Genomic DNA, 21,861 nt, shown 5'->3' with positions numbered 1-21,861 from the left:
CCACATAAAAAGGTTAGTCTTATTTTCTTACTCCTTTATTTCTTATTATTTTCATAAAGCTTATGTAATTGATTTTTGGGTTTTGGTTTTTATTGCTTGAAATTAGTTTATTTAGTATAAAAATCATGTTTTTGATGTTTTAAACTAATAATTTCATATTATAATTGTTGTTTTAATTTTCAGATTTTGTAATTTTAAACCTAGGGTTTTAATTTAGTTAAATTGGGATTTTAGGGTTCTAATGATCAATTAATTTGGGGATTTTGTTTTTAATTGAATTTTTAATGATTAGTTAAGCATAATTTTTTTTTCAGTTTTCCATAATCAAATTATGATCTCCGTTCTTAATTTTTTAATCACGTTTAGATTTTAACTCGTCTAATTTTTACAAAAAAAAATAGTGTTTTTCAAGTGTAAACGGCGTTTTAATCAAAATTCTATACCTTTGGTACTGAGCACCACCTTCTAGTGGCCAAATTCGGCCTCTAAATATGGTTTTCGGGCAGTTTTTAATTTTTAACGAAGGTTTAATGTTTAAAATAAATTTTTAGATTATTAAAGTTTTAATCTTGGGTTTAAATTGTATTGATTTCATGTGTTTCAAGTCTCTAATTTTATTAAACAAAGGTTGTGGTTATTTTATGATTATAATGTTTGAAACTTTAAAGTTTAATTGCAAGAATAAATTTTCAGATTTTTTGTTATTGTTTTTGGAGTCTTTAATTACATTGAATTGAAGAATTTTTGGGTTTAAAGTCTACTAAATTTCTATATAAATGTATGTAGTGATAAAGATTGCTTTTTTGTTTCTTGTTTCTTTCTTCTCGAATTTTCTTAAACGTTTTTCTGTTCTTGTTGGTGAATTTTTTCAATTTTAGTTGCTTGTGTATTACATTTGATTTTTTGTTCCGTTTCTTCACTACGATGTTATTATTGTATTTCATCCGTCCTGTGCAGCCGCTGTTAGTGAAGTGTCTTTCTTCGATAGTCATTTGTTAGCACTATTGAGGTCTGTTAGTTTAAGGTTGAATATTTACTTCTTGATGAAACTGTTAGATTAAAAATAAATAATGTGGACAGTGGCGGACCCACCCTTGGTCACGGTGGGTCACGTGACCTAGTACAAAAAATAAAATTAAATTTAAGAAAAACAAAACAACGGGAAGGCCGAACGAAATAGCAAGGGAAAAAAAAATTTGAAAGGGAAAAAAAACAAAACAGTGACATTACTTTCTCTCACATTCTCACGGAAATCGTCACACGCCCACACCGGCACACAGTGGCGGACCTGGGCTTGTGCCTGGAGGGCCCAAAAAAATTTTTAAGTTATTTAAAAAAAAAAAAAAAAAACTTTCTTTAGCTTCCCGAGTTACTGTCTTCCTCGCTTCCTCAAAGTTCAAACCCTAGCCTTCTTCTCTAGTTCTCTTCGCCTCTTCGCTTCATCTCCAGTTCTCCACCCAGCCACCGTTCTCTTCGCCTGCTCCGTCTCCGTGGAGTCGTGGACGGTGGACAATAACAGGAAAAGGGTAGTGAAGGGCTGAGATTTTTATTGCTCGAAAGAAAAAGGAAAGAAAAACAGGAGGCCTGATATTAGAAAAAAGATTAAAACCAAAACCGACTCCAAATACTTGCAGGTTATAAAATTGCAGTTTAGATTACTGAATTGCAAACCTCTTTCCTCTCAAATTTTCCAGAAAACCCTAATCGAAGAGAAGCAATAGAAATTGAGAAAAAACTTTAAAGAAAAATGGATGACTCTATCCCTGTTCGTCTTTTTTGTTCTATTCCTCCTCTAACTGAGTTTCGGGATGCAGATCCATGGGATAACACTAACCTCGATAAGTTTACGGACGATCTTCTAGCGAAGTGGAACGAGTAAGATTATAATTTTCCAGATTTTATCAAACTTAAGCTTTTCTTTGTCTCTGCTATTATTTAGTTTTCACAATTATGATTATTATTATTTTAAATCTATATTGTTTGAATTCTAAGTTTTTGTTTTATGGGTAATAATGATAATAATGATAATGCTGAAGTGCTGACTTGCTGAGTGCCTGAGTGATTATTTTAAATCAAATGTTGAATGATTGTTTAATTACTTATTTGGAGAATGATTTGTTTTTGAATGTTAGCATGGAAGATATCATAAATCGATATCAAAACATGAAAACTCGTCGAGAACTATTGTAATAAGTTTGCATTACTATTTAATTATCTTTTGTAGTATTATATGAACATTTGGTTGTATTTTGTACTGTTTGAATATTTAGATGTATTTTTTAGTACTATTATTTGGTTGTTTGGTAAAAAAATTTTTTTACATATTTGATTATCGATTGTGACTCACCAGTCGGAAATTCCTGGGTCCGCCACTGCCGGCACACCGCTGCCGCCGCACCATCCAGCCACCTCCCACAGCCCAGTGGCCCACCGCACGTCCGCACAGCCGCACTCCAATCCTACAGCCTTCTAGATCTAGGTAAGTTAATTGATTTTCAAGTTTTTAATTTCGTATTATACACTAATTGTTGACTTGTTAGGTTGATTTTGTGCTTAATTGAGTTGTCTATGCTATTTAATCTAGTCAATTAGTGTGTATGTTCTTTGAAATTGTTGATTTGTTATTAAATTTATCAAATTTGGGAGTTAGGGTTTCTGATTTTTTAAGAATTGATAATATTGAATTTCTGATTTTTTTTCTCTTTGAAATTGATATCATAAATTGACAATGGGCTAGTAAAATTGATGATTTCATATTTAATCTATGAAATTAGGGGGTTAAGAACTTAGGGTTTCTGATTTTTTTTGGAATTGATTAGTTTGGAAAATTGCATTTCTGATTTTTTGAAATTGATATTAGAATTGGTCAATTGGATATAGTGATTAGTCATTCTGAATAATTGCCTTGAATTTGTATATGTTCAGTGGTAAGCTCACTATTAGTGTTTTAGGCTTTTAGCTATAATTTATTATCAAGTTAGTGTGTATAATTAACTTGGATTTTTGAAGCAATTGTGGTTTTCTTAATCTAATTGATAATGTAACTTAATTTTCAGAATGAAAAGGAAAAATTATGTGATATCACAAGTTTCTTTGGTCCGAAAATCCCTCCTCCTCCACAAAATCCTCCTCCTTCACAAAATCCTTCTCCTCCACCACAAATTATTAGCTTTTTTAATATTCTTGCATTATTGATTAGTATACGGTAGTGACCCGCCACTGAATGTGGGCATGTTTGGTTTAAATGTTGTTTGTGTTTTTAATTTCTTTCATGTTTTGTCGATTTTCATTGATCAAACATACATTCTTAGTATCTTGTTCGTGTATTTATTTTATTTATTTAATTTCATAACCCATCCTTAAAAACTTTATAATTCATCTTGCAGGAACTTGATCCATCCCTTAATAATGTCAGGTACTGCACATGATGATGATGCTGCTCATGAACAGAAGAGTTCTGAGAGTTCTGAGAGTAGGATATTGAAGCTTTATACAGAAAGGTTCAGATCATTTGCTGGTAAAAATGGAAAACAGCCTCCACCTTATTCAGATGGAATTCTCACTCCTCCTTGGCACAAGGATAGTCGTTACATGCTTAGGAAACCACGAGATGAATCCTACATTGATGCTGCATTCCGCTCCAGCTGCACCAATGAAGTCTTTATGTTCACTGGTTTTCATTACTTTGTTGTCAAGTATGATGCCCAGTCCTACTCACAAAAAGAAGCGAATGAGAATCATGTCATCACCAAATCCCCACTCTTGCTCATTGATGGTTTTTATGAACTTTATGGTTGTACTGGATTTCGTGAAGGTGGAGTTGATGCTGCTTTTGGTTGTTACGGTACTAATAAAGCATTTCTCTTTTCGAGGACATGGGTTGCAAAGATAGAATATGACTCTGACAATGAGGGTCAGGTTCTTGAACTTCAAGGTATGCGAGGGTGGTTTATGTCTCCAGATGATACAAAGTTTTCTCGGGGATACTTGGATGCTGCTTGTGAATCCACCGTGCCTAATGAAGCTTACTTGTTTAAGGGCTCCGACTACGCCCTCGTTAATTACGCTAATCAGTCTCAGTTAACCCTCATCAAAGAAGGTCGCATAACAGACGAGTTCACTTGCTTGTGCAACACACCGTTTGAAAGTGATATTGGATCTGCCTTTGCTTCGCACAAATTTAATCAGTTTTACTTCTTCAAAGATAACACTTATGTGCTCATTGAGTTTGACTCTAAAGCCAAGGAAAGCCGCATAATTGCAGGTCCTGAGGAAATTGTACCCACCAACTGGCCTTGTTTAGTAAGTTATCTGCCTTACCAGAAGTATAAAGAAAACCCTTTAACTATACAGCCCAAAACATGGAAACCGATTTTCGCGGGGGGTTTCTCCACCGTGTTCCCCTTGCAAACGACTCTCTTGAAAGAAATAGTTCTGAGAGGAAGGTGGAGGATTATGCTCCTGATGCCTCAGGAAGTAGCTCTAAGAGTATGCCTGGCCCCAATGAGGCATCACTGGAATATACTGATGGTCCTTTTGACGACTTTGAAGCCTTAAATAGGAGGTTATGTGACTTCTCTGATTATGGTCTGGATTCTAGCACTTAAGGTTGGTATGCATTCAGAGTTCGGTAATTTTGTGGTTTAGTTTGCTTCTTCTATTCTGTTTGTTTAGCTTCATTCATTTATGAATAATTTAAGTTTATGCTAGGTATGCGAAATCATGAAATGCTGGAGGTTGCTGCTTGGGGTTTCTGGTCATGTTTTGAAATACTGTTAGACAGGCTCATGCTGCATGGCGGATGATGATTCACTTTAGTTTTGCCAAAAGACAGCAAGTAACGGGGTATTTATGTTTCAAACGTTTGAAGTAGTGATCTTAGGATCTTTATTTCTCTTGTGGTAGAATTCCAGTTTTTATGTTATTGTTCATCAGTTTATGTAACATAATAGTTTTGCTATTGGGTTTAGACTTTACCAAACACAGCTAAACTAATGTCTTTGAAATACTAATCAAACCTTTGAATCTCGTTGGCTTGTTTTATTGATCGTGGGCTTTTAATTTATTTATGCTTCGAGGTATCTATTTGGTTTTCGGTTTGGATTTAGGCCAAATTCAATCCAATTCGAAATAATATTTGGTTTTTGATTTTCAAATCCAATCCAATCCGAATTTCGCATGAATCCAATCCGATTGAGATTCGAATTAACATTCGGTTATTTGGATCCGATTCGAAAATCCGAATTAAAAATATATTGCAAATTTTTAGGGATAAAAGTGATTATAAAAATGAAAATGCAATTATAAAAAGCTTAGTCTTAAATAGGTAGTTGTACAAGATTAATACAAATATTAAAAACATAATTTTACATAATTTTATATTAATGTGATTATCAACATAATTTTACATGATTTATATAAAGTATCCTTATTTGTGAAGACATGGTTTCATATTTCGGTTAATTCGGATTTTTTGGATCCAAACAAGGTCAATCCGATTCGATCCGAAAATCTGAATTTTCAAAATAATTCGATCTGATCCGATCCGAATTAATAATTCGGTTTAGATTGAATTGGATTTCGGTTTTTATCCGAATAATGGACACCCCTATTTTTGCTATCGTTGCATGATTTAATTAGGTATGGTTATTAATTTACTCTTGTGTGTAATTTTACTGTGTAACCGAATAAGGTTGAGTATGTTTTTATTAAATGTGAATTAATCTGATCACGAACAAGGTGGTGATTGTGAATAACATTGTGGTACTTTTCTGATATGAATTGGTTAAGTTAAAAGTCTTAGAACTAGTTGGTGCCTTTGTGGGTCCGATTGTCGCCTTTTCAACCGATTTGACTAATAGCAAAGAGTTATGATTATGGTTTTATGTCTAGCTGCACACGGCGCGCATCAGAGTCGGTGATTTTCGGGTTATATATATACTCGCCTATTTAAATTTGAAGCGTTAGAATTAGTTTTTAGAGTAACAAAATATTGTTAGTAATTTAGAGTGTATGTCTAGAGAGCCTTCTCCAAGGGGTGACGCGCCCGCGGTGGCTGGGGAGAGCCCTCTCCAAGGACACGGCCAGCCTTCTCCAGAATTCAGAGGGTGAATTGGATTTCACCCTGTCCGCGCCCGCGGCCAAGGAAGCCTCGCCCGCGGCCCGCGACAGTTTGCGGTTTTTGTTCTTTTTATTGAAAAATTAAAAGAAGAAAGAAGATATACAGTTTTCTAGCTCTTCCTCTCCGGTTTTTTCTCCACACTTTTCATTGAAGAAACTTGCAATCTCTTCATTAAAAACTCTATCAATTAAGTCTTCATTTGAGAATTTATCATCTAATTACGATTCATAGTGCTAAGATCGTAGTGTTGTCTTTTATATCTCAAAGAGAATTTCCAGTAAAACCCAAACACCGTTGTGGGGGAAATTAATCTCTTTAGGAAAGTGTTTCACACGCCTAAGACAAAGTATCAAGGTTTGAGACTCACGTGGTCATTGAAATTCTCATATTCATATTCATTTGAAAGGCTTGGAAGTGAGGCAAGTTTATAATCTTTCATATTAGTTAATTTCATTGCAATTTCTGTAATTCTTTGAATTAATAGTGCTTGGTTTGAATACAATCGTTTGTATTGTTTTGGTTGTATAATTTTTATAATATATACTGTTTTAGGTTTTGTTCCCACATTTTTAGTATTTGATTTATACTAGTAAAACCTGACAAATATTTAGTGATAAAAGGTTTAGTAATAATATTTGTAGTAATAACTAGTTTATGAGCCCGGGCGTTGTCCCGGGGTTAATGAGTTATTTTGTTTATTTTTTTTTTCCCCTTATTGATGGGCCGATTTTTTCATTGTTGACAATTAGATTTTGTTGTGGTTGTTTGCTTTATTGAAATTGTTAGACGTCGTTGATGCTCGGATTAAATATAAGTTCGTAGTTAAGCGTTTGTTAGTAGTCGTTAACATATTTATGCAAGAGTTAATGATATCGTTTAGAATTTGTGATAATGTTGGTGATTAGCCAGGTTAATAAGGATGGAAAAGCGAGTCATTTGGCGCCTTTTTCTTGCATAATTACCACCTTCATACAAGTATAATACAACGAAGGACTCGCTTTAATTTCACCATATCATTCATTCAAATCGTCACCTCTTACATCACACGTCTCCACTATTCAGTTTTGGTGAGGATATGAAGGTTCAACACAAAATGCATAAACTATCTCTATAGACGGTGTAATATCAAGGATCTTATGCCTGTTGTTCAAGTATATACCATAGCTGTTCTCTAGTCCAATAATTTTGTCGCATTAGAATTAGTGCCTAAACACTCAATCGAAATGAAAGGCAAAAATATATACTTCCTCCGTATCTAAATATCCGCAACAAAAAGGTATTTTTTTTTTTTTTGAAAAATATAATATTCTTTTGTTGCAAACATTTAGATACGGAGGAAGTAGTACTGCTTCTTCTAAGTACTCAAATGATATTGATGAATAAATATATAATGGGAGCGAATGCAGTTGTGAGAGTAAAATGAAATCATTTTTTACACTTTTCAAACATTTGGGATATTGCAGAGTGGAAATTGTTGACTGTAGATGGACAAAGGGAAGTAGCTGTTTGTGCAGGTCAACAGATCTTATATCTTTACATACCAAAATGGCCACCTCTTGGCCTCAAAATATGAACAATTACATAGATATTAATTCAAAAATGTCTATGGAGAAGAGTGACAGAAATAAGAAAACAATTTCCTTTCTATTTAGGATTGTGAAACATATATGCAGATACTCATACAAACAGCTCATATGAACATATGGTTCCCAAACAGGTAACCAAAATGAAAAGCAAAACAAAGAGAAGAAGAATGATGGAAAAGGAAACAAAAAAGAAAAAGAAATGAAAACTGTTACAATATGCTTTGTTCCTGTATCTACTAATCGACTTTGGATGAATTGGTTTTGGGAACAAAGTTTCAAGGATGTTATTCATTACATTTGTCGTATCTAATTTACAAAAAAAAAAAAAAAATATTCCTAGCTGTGAAATCTCCCTTCAAAATTCAAAGTCCAAAGAATTGTAGTCATATATACTTTGCAGACAATCACCTGCGCACTAAAACTAAAATCACATCAGCACATGGTACAGAGAGTATGGAAAAAGGGTCCCTGAAACATAGAGATGTTGTGACATGGAGAGGAAAGACGAATAAGGTGCAAATACCAATCAAGTAGAATCAGTTTGTATTCTCACTCATCACAACCTAGCGTTGCTAGATCCGGATGCAGTAGATGATAACATAGGCTGAACAGTATCTTTTGCATCTACATTAACGCCTTCGACCAGAGGAAGAGAACAAAGACTAAAATAACAAGTCTACGAATCACCTTCACTACTAAATTTTTGAGCCACGAATTCATCAAGATGCCCCCAGTTTGCTACACCAGACTTGCTAGCAATATCAGTCGGTAGCAATCCAAGAATATGTTGGATGTTTTGGTAAGCCTGCAACAGTCATATAATTTAGATAGATGTATACAAACCAGATTCTCACAGCACCATAATGCTAATATAAGAGTACCTCGATTTTGCTTGCGGAGTGCTGATCTCCAAGCGTGAAAATGCTTCTGAAATTTATGTATGGAAAATTATGACCAGGCCATTTTCCTGCATATGGAATTCAGAAGTTATCCTGAAGTTCCCAATATCTATGGATTATGCAGGAAACCTATTGATAATGGATCCAAAATTTTCTGTAAAAAGAAATGAAGGGTAACAGTGCATTCAACCAAAAGCAGCTTGATAAGCATGACGTGATGGTCAACAGTTGAGTAGGAAGAACCTCCAAAATATTAACGACTAAATGTAAACTTTTGTTATTTCTCCTTTCCACATAAGCTATAGATTTGAATCAAAGAAAATTAATGGATAATGTTTGCTAGCTCACTTAGCAACAATACTATGGGGCTGTTTGATGCATGGTATTCATGAAGGAAAAAGAAATTATCCTCCCCAATCCCATAGTGTTGCTTCACCACATTCTTGTTTCCTATTCTTGAGATGAATAAAAAAAAAAAAAAAAAAAAAAAAAACAGAAAACCAATATACTGTATGTGTGTGTGTGTGTGTGTTTATATGGGATGCAATTTCCAAAATTACTCTACAAACTTGGCCACTATATAACACACCCTATCACACTACTGACACCACCTCCACCAACAAACTTACACCTCAATCAATCGTCAATAATTTAGCCGAAAACTTCACTTGTATCCACTGCCACCATTCCTTAACTACATCAACTAAGTAAAACTACCCTAAATGCTGCCAGAAAGCCCACAACCTTAAACCACTTCAACAGTCACTGCCACGAGGCCCACAACCATCACTGCTGAAAATGGAGGGTGGGAGAGTCAATGGGGAGGTTACAATAGCATGATTATGGCAGAATATAAGGTTCTACAGTATCTAATGTGCTCATTTCCTACAGCAACTGCTGTAGAAAATGAGCACATAACTGATTGATCATTGTAGTAATCAATAATTGGTCGACCGTCAAAGTCAATCTTTATTAATGAGAATACCAGTCTAGTATAAAGCCAAAAAGTACAAAAGAAACACACCTGTTACTTCTTCTCCTCAAGTTTACTCATCAGCTATGTTTATCTATCAATGTTGTGGTTTGCTTGATTCCTTGCTATACCAATCAGGCTGTTTTTTCTTTAGTTCCAAATCATAGATCATCTTCCCTTGATCCGCTAGTATCCTCTAAGCGTGATCCCAAGCAATGCACTTGTTAAGAATCAACTAAGGATTTTTATCAGGTGACAATTAAACTAGCTTGTGAACCATTATTGAACCAGTATCCCACGGCGCGCAATGCACGCCGCGGTCTACTTTGGTATGGTCTATATGGCTAAGTAGTACTTCAATGACACAATAGATTATAGCAGCATATAATTACGCATGATAACGAGTCTTTAAGTAATCAGTGCATTTAGAAAAGGCTACATTACATGATAACAAGTTTTTTCTCAACAACAATTGTAATAGTCTCTTGTAATTGAATATCCGTCGGTGTACATAATTGTTGATAGAAAGAAGCATAGTAAATTCTATGGTGCAAAACCTATTTGAAGCCTTCACTTCTGCTGTCTACCAGGTTTGTCTCGTCTCTGCTTACAGTGCAAAGCAAGTTCAGAGGATAATCTCTAACTACATTTCCTTACTTATTATACCCCATATTTGTTCTCATCTTGGACCTATCCTTGCTTCCATCCCCTCTCCCCTTAACCCTCTCAGTCTCATGTCCCTTGATCTCATTCTCGCCCCAAAAGCTCCTAATTTACAATTTACAAATATAATATAATTGGCAGCTAATCTCATAAGATTCAACTGAATAAACTCCAACAGATTTCACAGAGCTAATCTCATAAAAACTAACAAACCAAAAAATGTTAGAACATGCACCAAGGTTTTCATTTTTACTCTAAACCCTGTGTTTATCCCCTCTTTTTCTCACTCCTCATAATTTATTTCTTTAAAAACATTCAAATCAATTCAGCCATCATTCACTTCTACTATCTACTAGGTTTGTCTCTACTTACAGTGCAAATCAAGTTCAGAGGATAATCTTCCCTACATTTCCTTACTTATACCCCAAATCTCTTCTCATCTCGGACTTATCCTTGCTTCCATCCCTTCTCCCCTTAACCCTGTTAATCTAATGTCTCTCGATCTCATTCTCGCCCTCAAAGCTCCTAATTTACAATTTACAAATATACTATAACCGGAAGCTTATCTCAAAAAATTCAACTGAAGAAACTCCATCATATTTCAGAGACCTAATCTTATAAAAACACACAAACCACATATCCTCAAAACATGCACCAAGGTTTTCAATTTTCCTCTAAACCCTGTGTTTTTCCCCTCTTTTTCTCACTCCTCATTATTTATCTCTTTAAAAACATTCAAATCAATTTAGCCATCATTCAATTCTGCTATCTATCAAGTTTGTCTCTACTGTCAGTGCAAAGTCAGAGGATAATCTCTCACTACATTTCCTTACTTATACCCCAAATCTGTTCTCATCTCGGACCTATCCTTGCTTCCATCCCTTCTCCCCTTAACCCTCTTAATCTTACGTCCCTTGATCTCATTCTCACCCCTAAAGCTCCTAATTTACAATTTACAAATACAATATAATTGGCAGTTAATCTCCTAAGATACAACTGAAAAAACTCCAGCAGATTTTAGAGAGCTAATCTCATAAAAACTCAGAAACCAAAGATCCTAATAACATGCACCAAGGTTTCCAATTTTACCCTAAACCCTGTGTTTCTCCCCTTTTTTTCTTAATCCTCATAATTTATATCTTTGAAGACATTCTAATCAATTCAGCCATCATTCACTTCTGCTATCTACCAGGTTTGTCTCTACTTACAGTGCAAAGCATGTTCAGAGGATAATCTCTAGCTACATTTCCTTACTTATACCCAAAATTTGTTCTCATCTCGGACCAATCCCTGCTTCCATCCCCTCTCCCCATAATCCCCTTAATCTCACGTCCCTTGGTCTCATTCTCGCCCCTAAAGCTCCTAATTTACAATTTACAAATATAATATAATTGACAGCTAATCAGCACATTGGCAGCTAACTGGCCGCGGTCAACTTTGATATGTTGTGTATAGTGGATGTGATAATGGGCTATAGCCTTATAGCTAGGTAATAAATTGTTTAGTAAGTTAGGCTTAATTGTTCCAAAAATAGGGGAAATTTTAGTTACTAATTACAATTATAACTTTGGTAGAATATGTAGCTAAATATAAGGGGTAGAATAGTAGAGCTATTTCCTTCATTTTCTCATCTACTTCCTGATTTAATAGCAAAGATAATGATCTCTGTTAATTCTACAACAGACAAGAGAGGAAATTAGAAGATATCGCACACCGTGTTCAACCTTGATATGCTTTAATTTTATATTATGGATGCAATAATGAATTATTGGTAATAAATCGTTTAGTAAGTTAGTATAAACTATGCATAATTGTTTCAAAATAGGAGAAGTTACAATTATTGATTACAATTACAACCTAAGCTGAATAAGTAGTAAAATATGAAGGGACGAACTATAGAGTTATTTCCTTCAATTTCTTATCCACTCGGTGACCGAATAGCACAGATGAAGTGATTAAACTTTTTGCAATAGACAAAAGAGTATATTAGAGAAGATAATAGATATTAGCAATAAGTATAAATGGATTATGAAATGAAGAAATTGAGTAATGGAATAATATTTTGTATATTGGTGCATTAAAAATGGATCATATGATTAAATATAGACTATATGACCAAGGATATGCCAAAATATACTTGAAGTGTTAAAGAGAATGACAAACATAAAAGGCATAACAAGAATAATAAACAAATAGGTAGTGCAAGAAATATGCTGAAAACGAGGAATTTCTATGTTAAACACGCAAGATTCCTCACCCCTCCATTTGCAAAATATGAAGGTAGAGTATAACAAATCTTGGAAGGTGAAAGGAAAAAGTAGATAATCAAACTCCAATGTTTTAACAACTCTAATTTTTAACCTTACTTCTATATTCCCAACGGATAGCTTTGCCAAATTTCTTAATTCAATGTTTGACCTTGGATTAGCATGTAATTTCTTCATAGATCCAGGTTTGTATCTCCATATAAGTTATTAAAAAATAGATGATTTATTATGTATATAAATATATCATCAATTCATACTGTTGAGTTTTGGAACAAGTGAATTATAAAAGAAAACCAAAAATGACATGTAAGCTTACATCATTGGCGTGCCTTCATCAGAAAGATGAGGTGCATCTTGACTGATTCCTTTAGAAAACTGTGCAGCTAGTTCCATCAGGAAAGCAGATACAAGGAGTAAAACTGAAAGAAGTACAATATAAGGACTTAGATACTATGAATACCATTGAAAGCAAAAGAGATCACGGCTATGTGAGCAATACAATCCACAGCAAGTACTACGGAAATAACAGACTACTACATACAAGATCCCATCCAAGCCTATCCAGTTGCAAACAATGACCCAAACAGTTGACCAAGTGTAGCACCCGCACCAATAAACCCAAACAATATTGAACCTGACTGGATATAAGTCCAAGTTACAATCTCACAGAAGTCTAAATTTAAAACTTATCAAGGGGATAGTAACTAACCTCACTATCCATAACATCAATCACTCTTGCCCACGTTGAAGAGATAGTAATCAAATTCAATAAGCAATTTTCAATACCCAAAAATGCAGATATATTAGACTCGTATAATATCACAGATTGAGATAAAATTTCCCTCTAAGATGTAACATTATCATACCCAAAGGAATAGGCCAATTCTCACTGAGATGTAATACCAAGAATGAGTATCCCAACCTGAGTGCATGACATTGGCATAACCAACATCAGAGTTTTGATCATGTCCTGAAGGCACATTAATTGAAACCTATGCATCCAAAGGGAAACCAAAAAGAACCAATCTGTAAAGCTTGTGTCATAGGATCCCAAATATCATGAAGACTGCACTCCAGAAGAATTGTTCATAGATAAGTAAATTGCTAACCTTCATATTGGTATTGATATTGGTATCTCCAGTCGTTGACGTATGCCAGAGGATGAAAAATACCACGAGTGAAAAGCTAAAAAATCTGTGTGTCAACACCAAAGCCTGAAATTTCAAAACTCACTTATGAATGGAGTGAGAACAGCTTAAATCATGGAGTGCATTTAAAAGCTTGGAATCACTATTGGGACACAGCAAGTAACATGTCTGAGATGATAAACCAACACCCCTTCGTTTGTCTATAACCATCAAAATCATTTTTCAGTTACTCATGGTTGAAAAGACTTGAAACAGATAAAGCGATAGGTACTTGCACACCGATACAATTTGAACCTTTATTTCACTAATGAGCTCACATTCAGTATGTTTGATGTCAAGTTACCTGTGATAAATCTGGAAAAAACGAGAAAACAGATAACTCACATCTCTGAAGCACAAATTCAGCAACAAAGTATAGCTTGATTACAAAACTTTGGACGAAAAGGTAGCACCATTAAATTGGGTTTAATATCATACCTACATACAACAAATGATGGAAAGGACATCATGTTTGAAACTAAAAAGAGAATAAAATGCAGAAGAGCATATCCACATGAATGTACAGCTGATAAGCAATTGCAGCTTAAACTCAGACAAGCGATTGCAAGCAACCTAAAACAAGGTCAACATTAATGTTTCCCAAACTTATCCTACCTCTATATACAAAAGCTTCGATATGAAAGTCCAGTATCATCACTCAAAAGTGAGATATTCCCCATAACGCTTCGCAAGATGCTTTTAAGAGCCATCAGCTAAAACAGAATTAATCGTCTCCATCTTCTGATGATGGGTCTTCAGAGCCTCAGCCTGCTGCTCTGAAAATTTTTCATCCTCTTCTATCTGTTTCTGCCACAAAATAGGAACATACACCCAAATATTAGTATTATAAACACTACGAGTTTATGAAAGCATGGTTTTCAATGAACTGAAAGCTGATACATGACTATTCAGATGAAAAGAAAGGCCAATTCCACTCGATTCAGAGAAAACAGTTTCTCTTATTTGGGAAAGGAAGTTGAAAATGAAGTAAAAAGGCGGAGTCTGAAAGAACAGATGCCTTTTCATCTCGTTGAATAAAATGTTAACGACTTGTTTTACTTCATAAGAGCTTAAATCAACCTGCATTACCCTCCTTCGCCAGACCAAGTTTCGATACAGATTAACACCACTTTTCATGGAAATCAATATGAAAAGTTTATTGAAGATCATATAAAGCATGCCATCAGAAACAGAACATTATGCCCAAAATAAAGCATAACTCATTAACTCCAATGATCAAAATTGCCAATACCACCTAGCCACATAAGAGTATACAAAATCAAGACACAAAACAACTTCCCCAAGCATCACTTAATCCAACTTTACCTCAAGATTTTGGGGAAACAACATTTTCAACATCCAATTATAATATCTAACAAAATGAACTAATTAGGGAAATGGGTACTTGAAGATTGTGCTCTACAGCTGGAAACCTAATTATGAAAGCCTTGACTACATCTGCTTTCTGCCGCTATTACAATAATATTGATTTGAATACACAGTAATACAACACTTGAAGCATTCAATCATACACGCAAAAAACCCACATCCATCGCATTCCAAACACTGGTATAATCAACAAAGCACCAAACTTTATACATTTAATTGTAAAATTAAGCAATAAAAATCCTTACATAAAATTAAAATTAAAATCAAAATTACAAAAATCAAAGAGTACCCTTTTCGAGATTTTTGACATTCTTCGAAAAGAGGGAGAATGCAAGAAAACAATATATCTGAGTTAGAGAAAGGGAAAAAAAAGTATCATATTAGTGATAAAATGACCCTCCGTACAAGAACTAAACTATATATAAGGGAGCCATCTAACGATAATTAAACTGCCAAACAATTTGGAACTTTGGACTTAGCTAAAGCCTACAACATACACCAAAGACAAGTCACAAATCCCAAGATACATACAATGCCTGAAAAGTAAACCTGCAGTGTATAAGAGAAGACATAAACAACTAATAGTTGTCCATGCTGATGAAGGCAATGAAGTTAATTTAATTTCTGTAAAAAAAAAGTTACTAATAATTACTGCAGGATTTTATGACCTTTAATCCTTTGATGCTCCAGATTTGGAATCTGATGCATTTTCTTTTGGTAACGGGATCGATGGTCTCATCTTATAATCAGAGTGTTGAGGCAGCTGGGTTGATTCCTGCTGCTGTAACTGATACTACTGGAGCTGATGAAGTTGGTGGTGTTGAAACTGATGCTGCTGCTTCTGAGAATGAATTTGTAGCTGTTGAAACTCGTGGTTGTCTCTCACCAGCAGTTGACTCATCTATCCCAACCAACCTGCACAAAAAGGCAGATGCAATTTAAAGAGCTTTGAGGAATTCTAGAGTGCATATGCTATGTTTTTCTAATCCATATACTTATAATGATAGCCAAAAGGCTTTGGTAGAGTTTTTGGTTGCAATTTCTTAAAGGATGAGCCCCCTTATGAAGCTACACTCTCTAAATTATGATTAGCCTTAAATTAGGTAGTAATTTAAGCACCTATGGTGCATAGCTTAAGAATCTTTTAAAGAGCATATTAACAACAAACTCTTCTGATACACACTTTTAACTAAAATTTAGCTTATGTAACTACCTTTAATTTTATGAAGTGACTGAGGAAGCATGATGAATACAAGTAGCAACAAATTGTTGTTTCAACTAAAATTTATAAGTGTATTATCAGCACCTTAAACCAATTTTACAAGACACTGAGATGGAACGCACTCATAATCACTATTACTATAACTTAGATCCAGAAGATGCATGCCTGAATGAAGTTAATAAATGAATCTAAGATAGCTATTGGCCTCTCCAACTGCATGTACGAAGTATTCCCAATCGTCACTAAACCAGATAACCTCTTCTCAACATTCTTTTCAGAAGAATTATAGATGGTGAATACTGTAATAAACGCAACATTCTCTCCGGATTTTGGGCTGTTAGGGACAGCATATTGAGTTTTGTTCAAGGCTTTCGTGCCTACATAGAAGCCCCAAAAATTTTGAGCTACAACGAGTCAGTGACTATGAAGCCAATTAAACTTAAACATTAATATGAGAAATTTAAGGCCATTTACATACAGCTCCTACAACCATCATTACTCAGCTTCCATGCATTTTCATTTAACCAAAGGTCTAAGGTACAGATGCAGTCCAATCAAGCACAGATCGGAACACAGTTTAGATAGGATATTCTAGAACATCACAGTGATACCAGTAAATAGTAGTATTACGTTCTTCAAACCCTTGAGTAGAAGAAGCCTCCTTTTCCCTCCTAGATAACTCAGCCAACATTTCTGCATATTTTCCAGAACAACAGAAGATTAGTCATCTACTACTATAAGTTCTGAAGTATCAATTATATTTATTAGTTGTTAATTATTTACACAAAAGAGATAGAAAATGGACGAACCATAACGATATCCGACACCCTGCAATCTGGCAGCATAGGCAAGAGTTTCTCTGATAGTCATATTCAGTGTCAGCAACATATATGTTTCCCCTGTCATCGACAGCAGCACCTTTAGGATGGTTCATCCTCGCTTCCCTATGTTTCCCATCAACATGTCCAGAGTATCCTTCAGCTGATCCAGCAATTAGCTTTAGTCTACTGTCTGCATTATTATACCCATGGAATCACATTCAGAATCCATCAAAAATAAGAAATCGACATTACAGTATGACAAGGTATTATTCTAATAAGATAAAATCACAAAAAAGGTAAGTTCTTCACAAAATCAAATTCCACATATCACCATATTAAGAACATGATCAAATATGATACAATCACAAAAAAAGGCCAATTCTTCACAAAATCAAAAACCATATTGCACCATATTAAGACGTGCCTTTTGTAGCTGATAATTTTCTTTAGATATGCTTCCAAACCCTGGTGCAGCCACGAAATTCTTGATCTCAATCAGTAAGAAATAGCAGCATTTTGAAGGTGAAAATTCCAGGTGCAGGCTCAGACATTATGCTTCTAAAACTTTCCTCGTTATTCTCATGTATTGCTTTGAGAAATGAGGGTTCAAAGAAGTCTGTAGCATGCATGCTATACAGCTCTTTGTGAAGTGGCTGCAGAAAGGAGACAAGACTAAGTTACAAGAACTCTGGCATAGAATCCAAAGGGCCACCCCAAAGATGAGCAACATGCCAACATCCCCAGGAGAAGTGCGTATCATAATTCAGTGTACATCAAAATAGGATAGCCATCATAGCAATTTTTTAGAAAATAAGCAGAATAGCAAAGCTAGGGAGGATTCCAATGGAGAAGAAAGCTTTGGATTCCAAAGGATTTGAAAGTAACAATAGACGATATACCTAAGCATAGATAACCAAACTATGAGAGCAATTAATATAAATAAATACATTTCAGAAAATAGAAACATGGAAATACCTTTCAGCTGAACACTGAGTTTTAGCATGTTACGGGGCACTTTTTATCAGCCACGATAAAAGGCAAGTTGTACGTACAAAACACAAGTTGTTCAGGCATTTTGTCGAACACCTTATGTACAATTAATCCAGCAAAAAATTCAAGAAAATGAGAAGCCCAGAAAAAAGAACTAATAACCCAAATTCACTGATCCATTGTTGACACAAACATGTCGGCTTATTCAGATCGAAGCATAAACTTAAAAAAGCAAGAAACTTAACTCTGGTTAAATATAAAGATCATGCGAATTACCATAGGCAATATGCTACTTGCAGTTTTCTCTTTAGACTCCTGGAAGGGTGACGCAGAAAAGGTATGAATCATTGGATCCAGCAATGTTCATCAGTGGCCAATGACAGGACCCACCAAACCCTTTGACGCACAACCTGTCACTGCATAAGCATTTCTGTGGTAGTGGCAGCGACAGCTGAAGGTGCCATTTGGTCCCCTTTTGATGCAGCAGATGGAGTGAGTGATGAAATCCTAGGTTGAGGACATCGTGCAGACTCCACATCCTAACACAAGATATTTGAGTCTAAGAAAATGGGAGGTACATATTATGGTAACCAGAAATAAGTAAATAAATACTACTATATACCTTGAGGTCGAAGAGCACTTCCTGATTTATCTGAACTGCTGCTACCAGACTCTAAGATGCGGTTAATTGTATCTCGGAGTGTCATGTTCGGCAGAAGGTGATCTGCAAGTATCCCTCTTGCTCCACAAACACACATTGGTTTTGTAATGATATTATCCCCAATGCCTGTCAAGTTCAAAGAAGAAAAGTTTAGGAAGCTAAAAGTTATATGCAACAGTTCATCACGACAGTAACGACTCCATTCCAATTCTACCACAGGTTAAGCTTCTAATACATCAAGCCATTTAAATGCAACAAAAGTTTTGCAATTTACATTAAAATCATTGAGAACAACATATCCTAGCGGTGTGACCGATGTACATAGCATGCGCATATGCCAATATAATTCATATATGCAAAAACAACACGCAAATAAACCCTCATTTTTCAATTCAGTCTAGCGCTCAAGCATAAAACTAACAACCATGACATAATCCAGAAAACGACAGCAGACTTAAAGAAGATTAGGGTTTTAAATTCATCTAAAACAATCAAGATGAATTCGAGACAATAAAAAGGTTGAATATGATTCAAACATCAACTGATTAACAACAAAAAATAATCCTTAAAAAATATGTTTATACACTGAAAAATCACCCTAAATTATACCCAGAAAAATCGCCCAAAATTATACCTAGAAAAAGCGCCCAAAAAAAAAAAAAAAAAAATTAAACCCAGTAAAATCACCCAAGATCTAATGAAAATTGAAACAATATGCATTAAAAAAAAACAATAAAAACAAATAGAAGTAATAGATTGAAAACCCCCAAAACCCATAACACCACCTCCAACATCAGCAATCCAACAAACAATCCTAAAATCAGAAACAATTAACAGCCCAGAAATTGGAATCAAGCAATTAACAATCCAACCTCTTCTCAGAATTCAGAAATTGGAATCAAAATTAGCACACACAATTAACAACCCAGAAATTTATGACCATAGATTGTACCCAAGGACAAAGGACACATTCATAGCATTAGTCATATAACCAAGAAGACAGTGGCTGGTCTCCTATAATTAACATAGTCATATGATTGAGAACAACACATATATATAGCATAGTACCCATTTCATAACATTAGTCATCATAACAAAGAAGATGCTATGAAGGACTTGATACCAAGAAGCCTTGTAAACCAGTTCAGTTGTCCGCTAATTTCCTGACTCAGTCGAGACACAAGTCCACGATTTCCTTACCAACTGCATGAATACCAACAGAAGATAAAACACTAAAACCAGTTTCCCTTGACCACAAAAGGAAAAACTATAATCAAATAAGAAATCGACATTACAATATGACAAGGTATTATTCTAATAAGATAAAATCACAAAGAAGGTAAGTTCTTCACAAAATCAAATTCCACATATCACCATATTAAGAACATGATCAAATATGATACAATCACAAAAAAAGTTCAGTTCTTCACAAAATCAAAAACCATATTGCACCAAATTAAGACGTGCCTTTTGTAGCTGATAATTTTCTTTAGACATGCTTCGAAACCCAGCAAACACATACTTACTCCAATTCGATCTCACAAAATTGTCTCGCTTCAATTGCTCTTCTTGGAGTTTGGCAAGACTCTTTTCCAATAGTTTCTCTACAAAAGCTTGAGATGTGCTGAGTTTTTGAGACACTGATTGGCTTACCAATTTGTCTGTAGCTTCTCCTTTATGATGCAGCAGTCTTAAACTGCAAGAAAATTTGGCATGAAAGTGTAAATGATCCAAGCAGTGATAGTCATTGACAAAAGAGTTACAAAAATTATATCTTAAAAAACACTAAATCCCCCATAATCATGACTGAAGAAAAGCAACGTAGTCTAGAATACATATATGACACTCAGGAGAAGGCAGATACACCTGTTTACTTAGTAAGACAAAGATGAAAACCTGTTAATATTGAGAGCATTATCACCACCTTGTGGCTGATCAAATGTTTCTATGCTAGGTGACAAAGAAGTGAAGCTGATTCAATTTACGGAGCATAGGTTGAAGGGGGTAGCAACAATTACCTAAGGTATTTTAGAACTTGATGGAACAACCAACAGAGATGATACGAGTACCTTGTTGCGTTCTGAGAATGCCTTCATGAGCTCATCATAAGCCTACGGACAAAATCAGCAAAATCATATAATCAAAACCTAACAGAATAGTAATATGCCACTGATATAAAATAAGAAACGAAAAGTGATAGAGGTAGGATGCCTACAGTCAAAGCAACAATAACCCTAGTAAGGACCAAAGAAGTTCTCCAACCAAAACCATAAAGTCCCCATAAAATTGCAAGCTGAACAAACTCTAATCCTATTCTTTGTTACTATTAATCCCAGAAAGGTACCTACCAAAATACATTTTGTGACATAAAAATTTGCAGAAAAAATCGAAGGTCCAAATGGAGATAATAGAGAAGACGAACATGAATGTTATTTTCTGAACTTGCTTTGCTCCCTGCCTGAAAAGGAAAATTAAAAAAAAAATAAAAAAATCGTTCAATCAAATTTTGCTCTGTAGTAAATTTCCACATGCAAATTTATAATTCTCATCTTCCACTATTAGTCAAAACTCTTCAGAGTCGCAAAAAAATAACCATATGATGAGCTTCATTTAAGATCTTTACAAGAACAATTGAAATGAAAGTATGGAGACATTTCATAGTTCACCATTAAAACACATATTTCCTTCAAAACAGATCATCAATCACTCGAAGCAATAAATTTCTATATAAGCTTCAATATAGAGCGGAAGAAAAACCAATACCAATCTTCAGATAAGTGTAATCATATGAGTATGACACTACGCATAACTTATTATGTGTGTAACGAAAACCCAATCAATGACCAGTCTGGAACAGCTGCTTCCAACATAGACAACATCAAAGTCATTGGAGAACTTTGCTTCATCACTTAGTCCATCCACATGACGCCTCTAAGATTCTTTCTGCTAGCAATTGTCTTGACTCCTGGAATCAGAAGCTCAATTACTAACAATGGTCCACACAAACATAATAGGCTTCAAGCTAATCTCATCGTTTCGGTATGAAAACAATAGAACCTTCGGCAGACCCTTTTCGAAGGGG

At 34.9% G+C, this 21,861-nt stretch overlaps 1 protein-coding gene and 1 long non-coding RNA gene across 21 annotated transcripts; one reads left to right on the top strand and one right to left on the bottom strand.

Annotated features, from left to right (window-relative positions):
• The first annotated feature begins 2,376 nt into the window (after nt 1-2,376).
• On the top strand, nt 2,377-5,065 carry LOC110726942 (albumin-2-like). The gene is made up of 3 exons (XM_021906487.1): nt 2,377-2,479; nt 3,387-4,608; nt 4,711-5,065. Exon 2 carries the CDS (start codon nt 3,409-3,411, stop codon nt 4,555-4,557), a length of 1,149 nt encoding a protein of 382 aa, XP_021762179.1. The 5' UTR covers nt 2,377-2,479; nt 3,387-3,408; the 3' UTR covers nt 4,558-4,608; nt 4,711-5,065.
• A 2,681-nt stretch (nt 5,066-7,746) lies between these two features.
• LOC110726941 lies at nt 7,747-21,861 on the bottom strand. Of its 20 annotated transcripts, XR_002512433.1 has the most exons (14): nt 21,543-21,860; nt 21,202-21,237; nt 20,995-21,123; nt 20,798-20,890; nt 20,306-20,475; nt 18,741-18,905; nt 18,395-18,657; nt 17,117-17,318; nt 16,938-17,000; nt 15,754-16,000; nt 12,826-14,503; nt 9,631-9,775; nt 8,589-8,674; nt 7,747-8,512 (listed from the first exon to the last, which is right to left on the bottom strand). It is a non-coding gene; the product is annotated as an uncharacterized LOC110726941 (long non-coding RNA). The 20 variants fall into 20 exon arrangements; XR_002512429.1 differs by having other exon boundaries at nt 20,995-21,237; nt 21,543-21,861; XR_002512437.1 differs by lacking the exon at nt 20,995-21,123 and having other exon boundaries at nt 21,543-21,859.

This window comes from Chenopodium quinoa, unplaced genomic scaffold (assembly GCF_001683475.1).
Source record: "Chenopodium quinoa cultivar QQ74 unplaced genomic scaffold, ASM168347v1, whole genome shotgun sequence".
Classification (NCBI taxonomy): Eukaryota; Viridiplantae; Streptophyta; class Magnoliopsida; order Caryophyllales; family Amaranthaceae; genus Chenopodium; species Chenopodium quinoa.
Note: the sequence above shows the minus strand (reverse complement) of the source record. Positions and strands in the feature narration are given on the sequence as shown.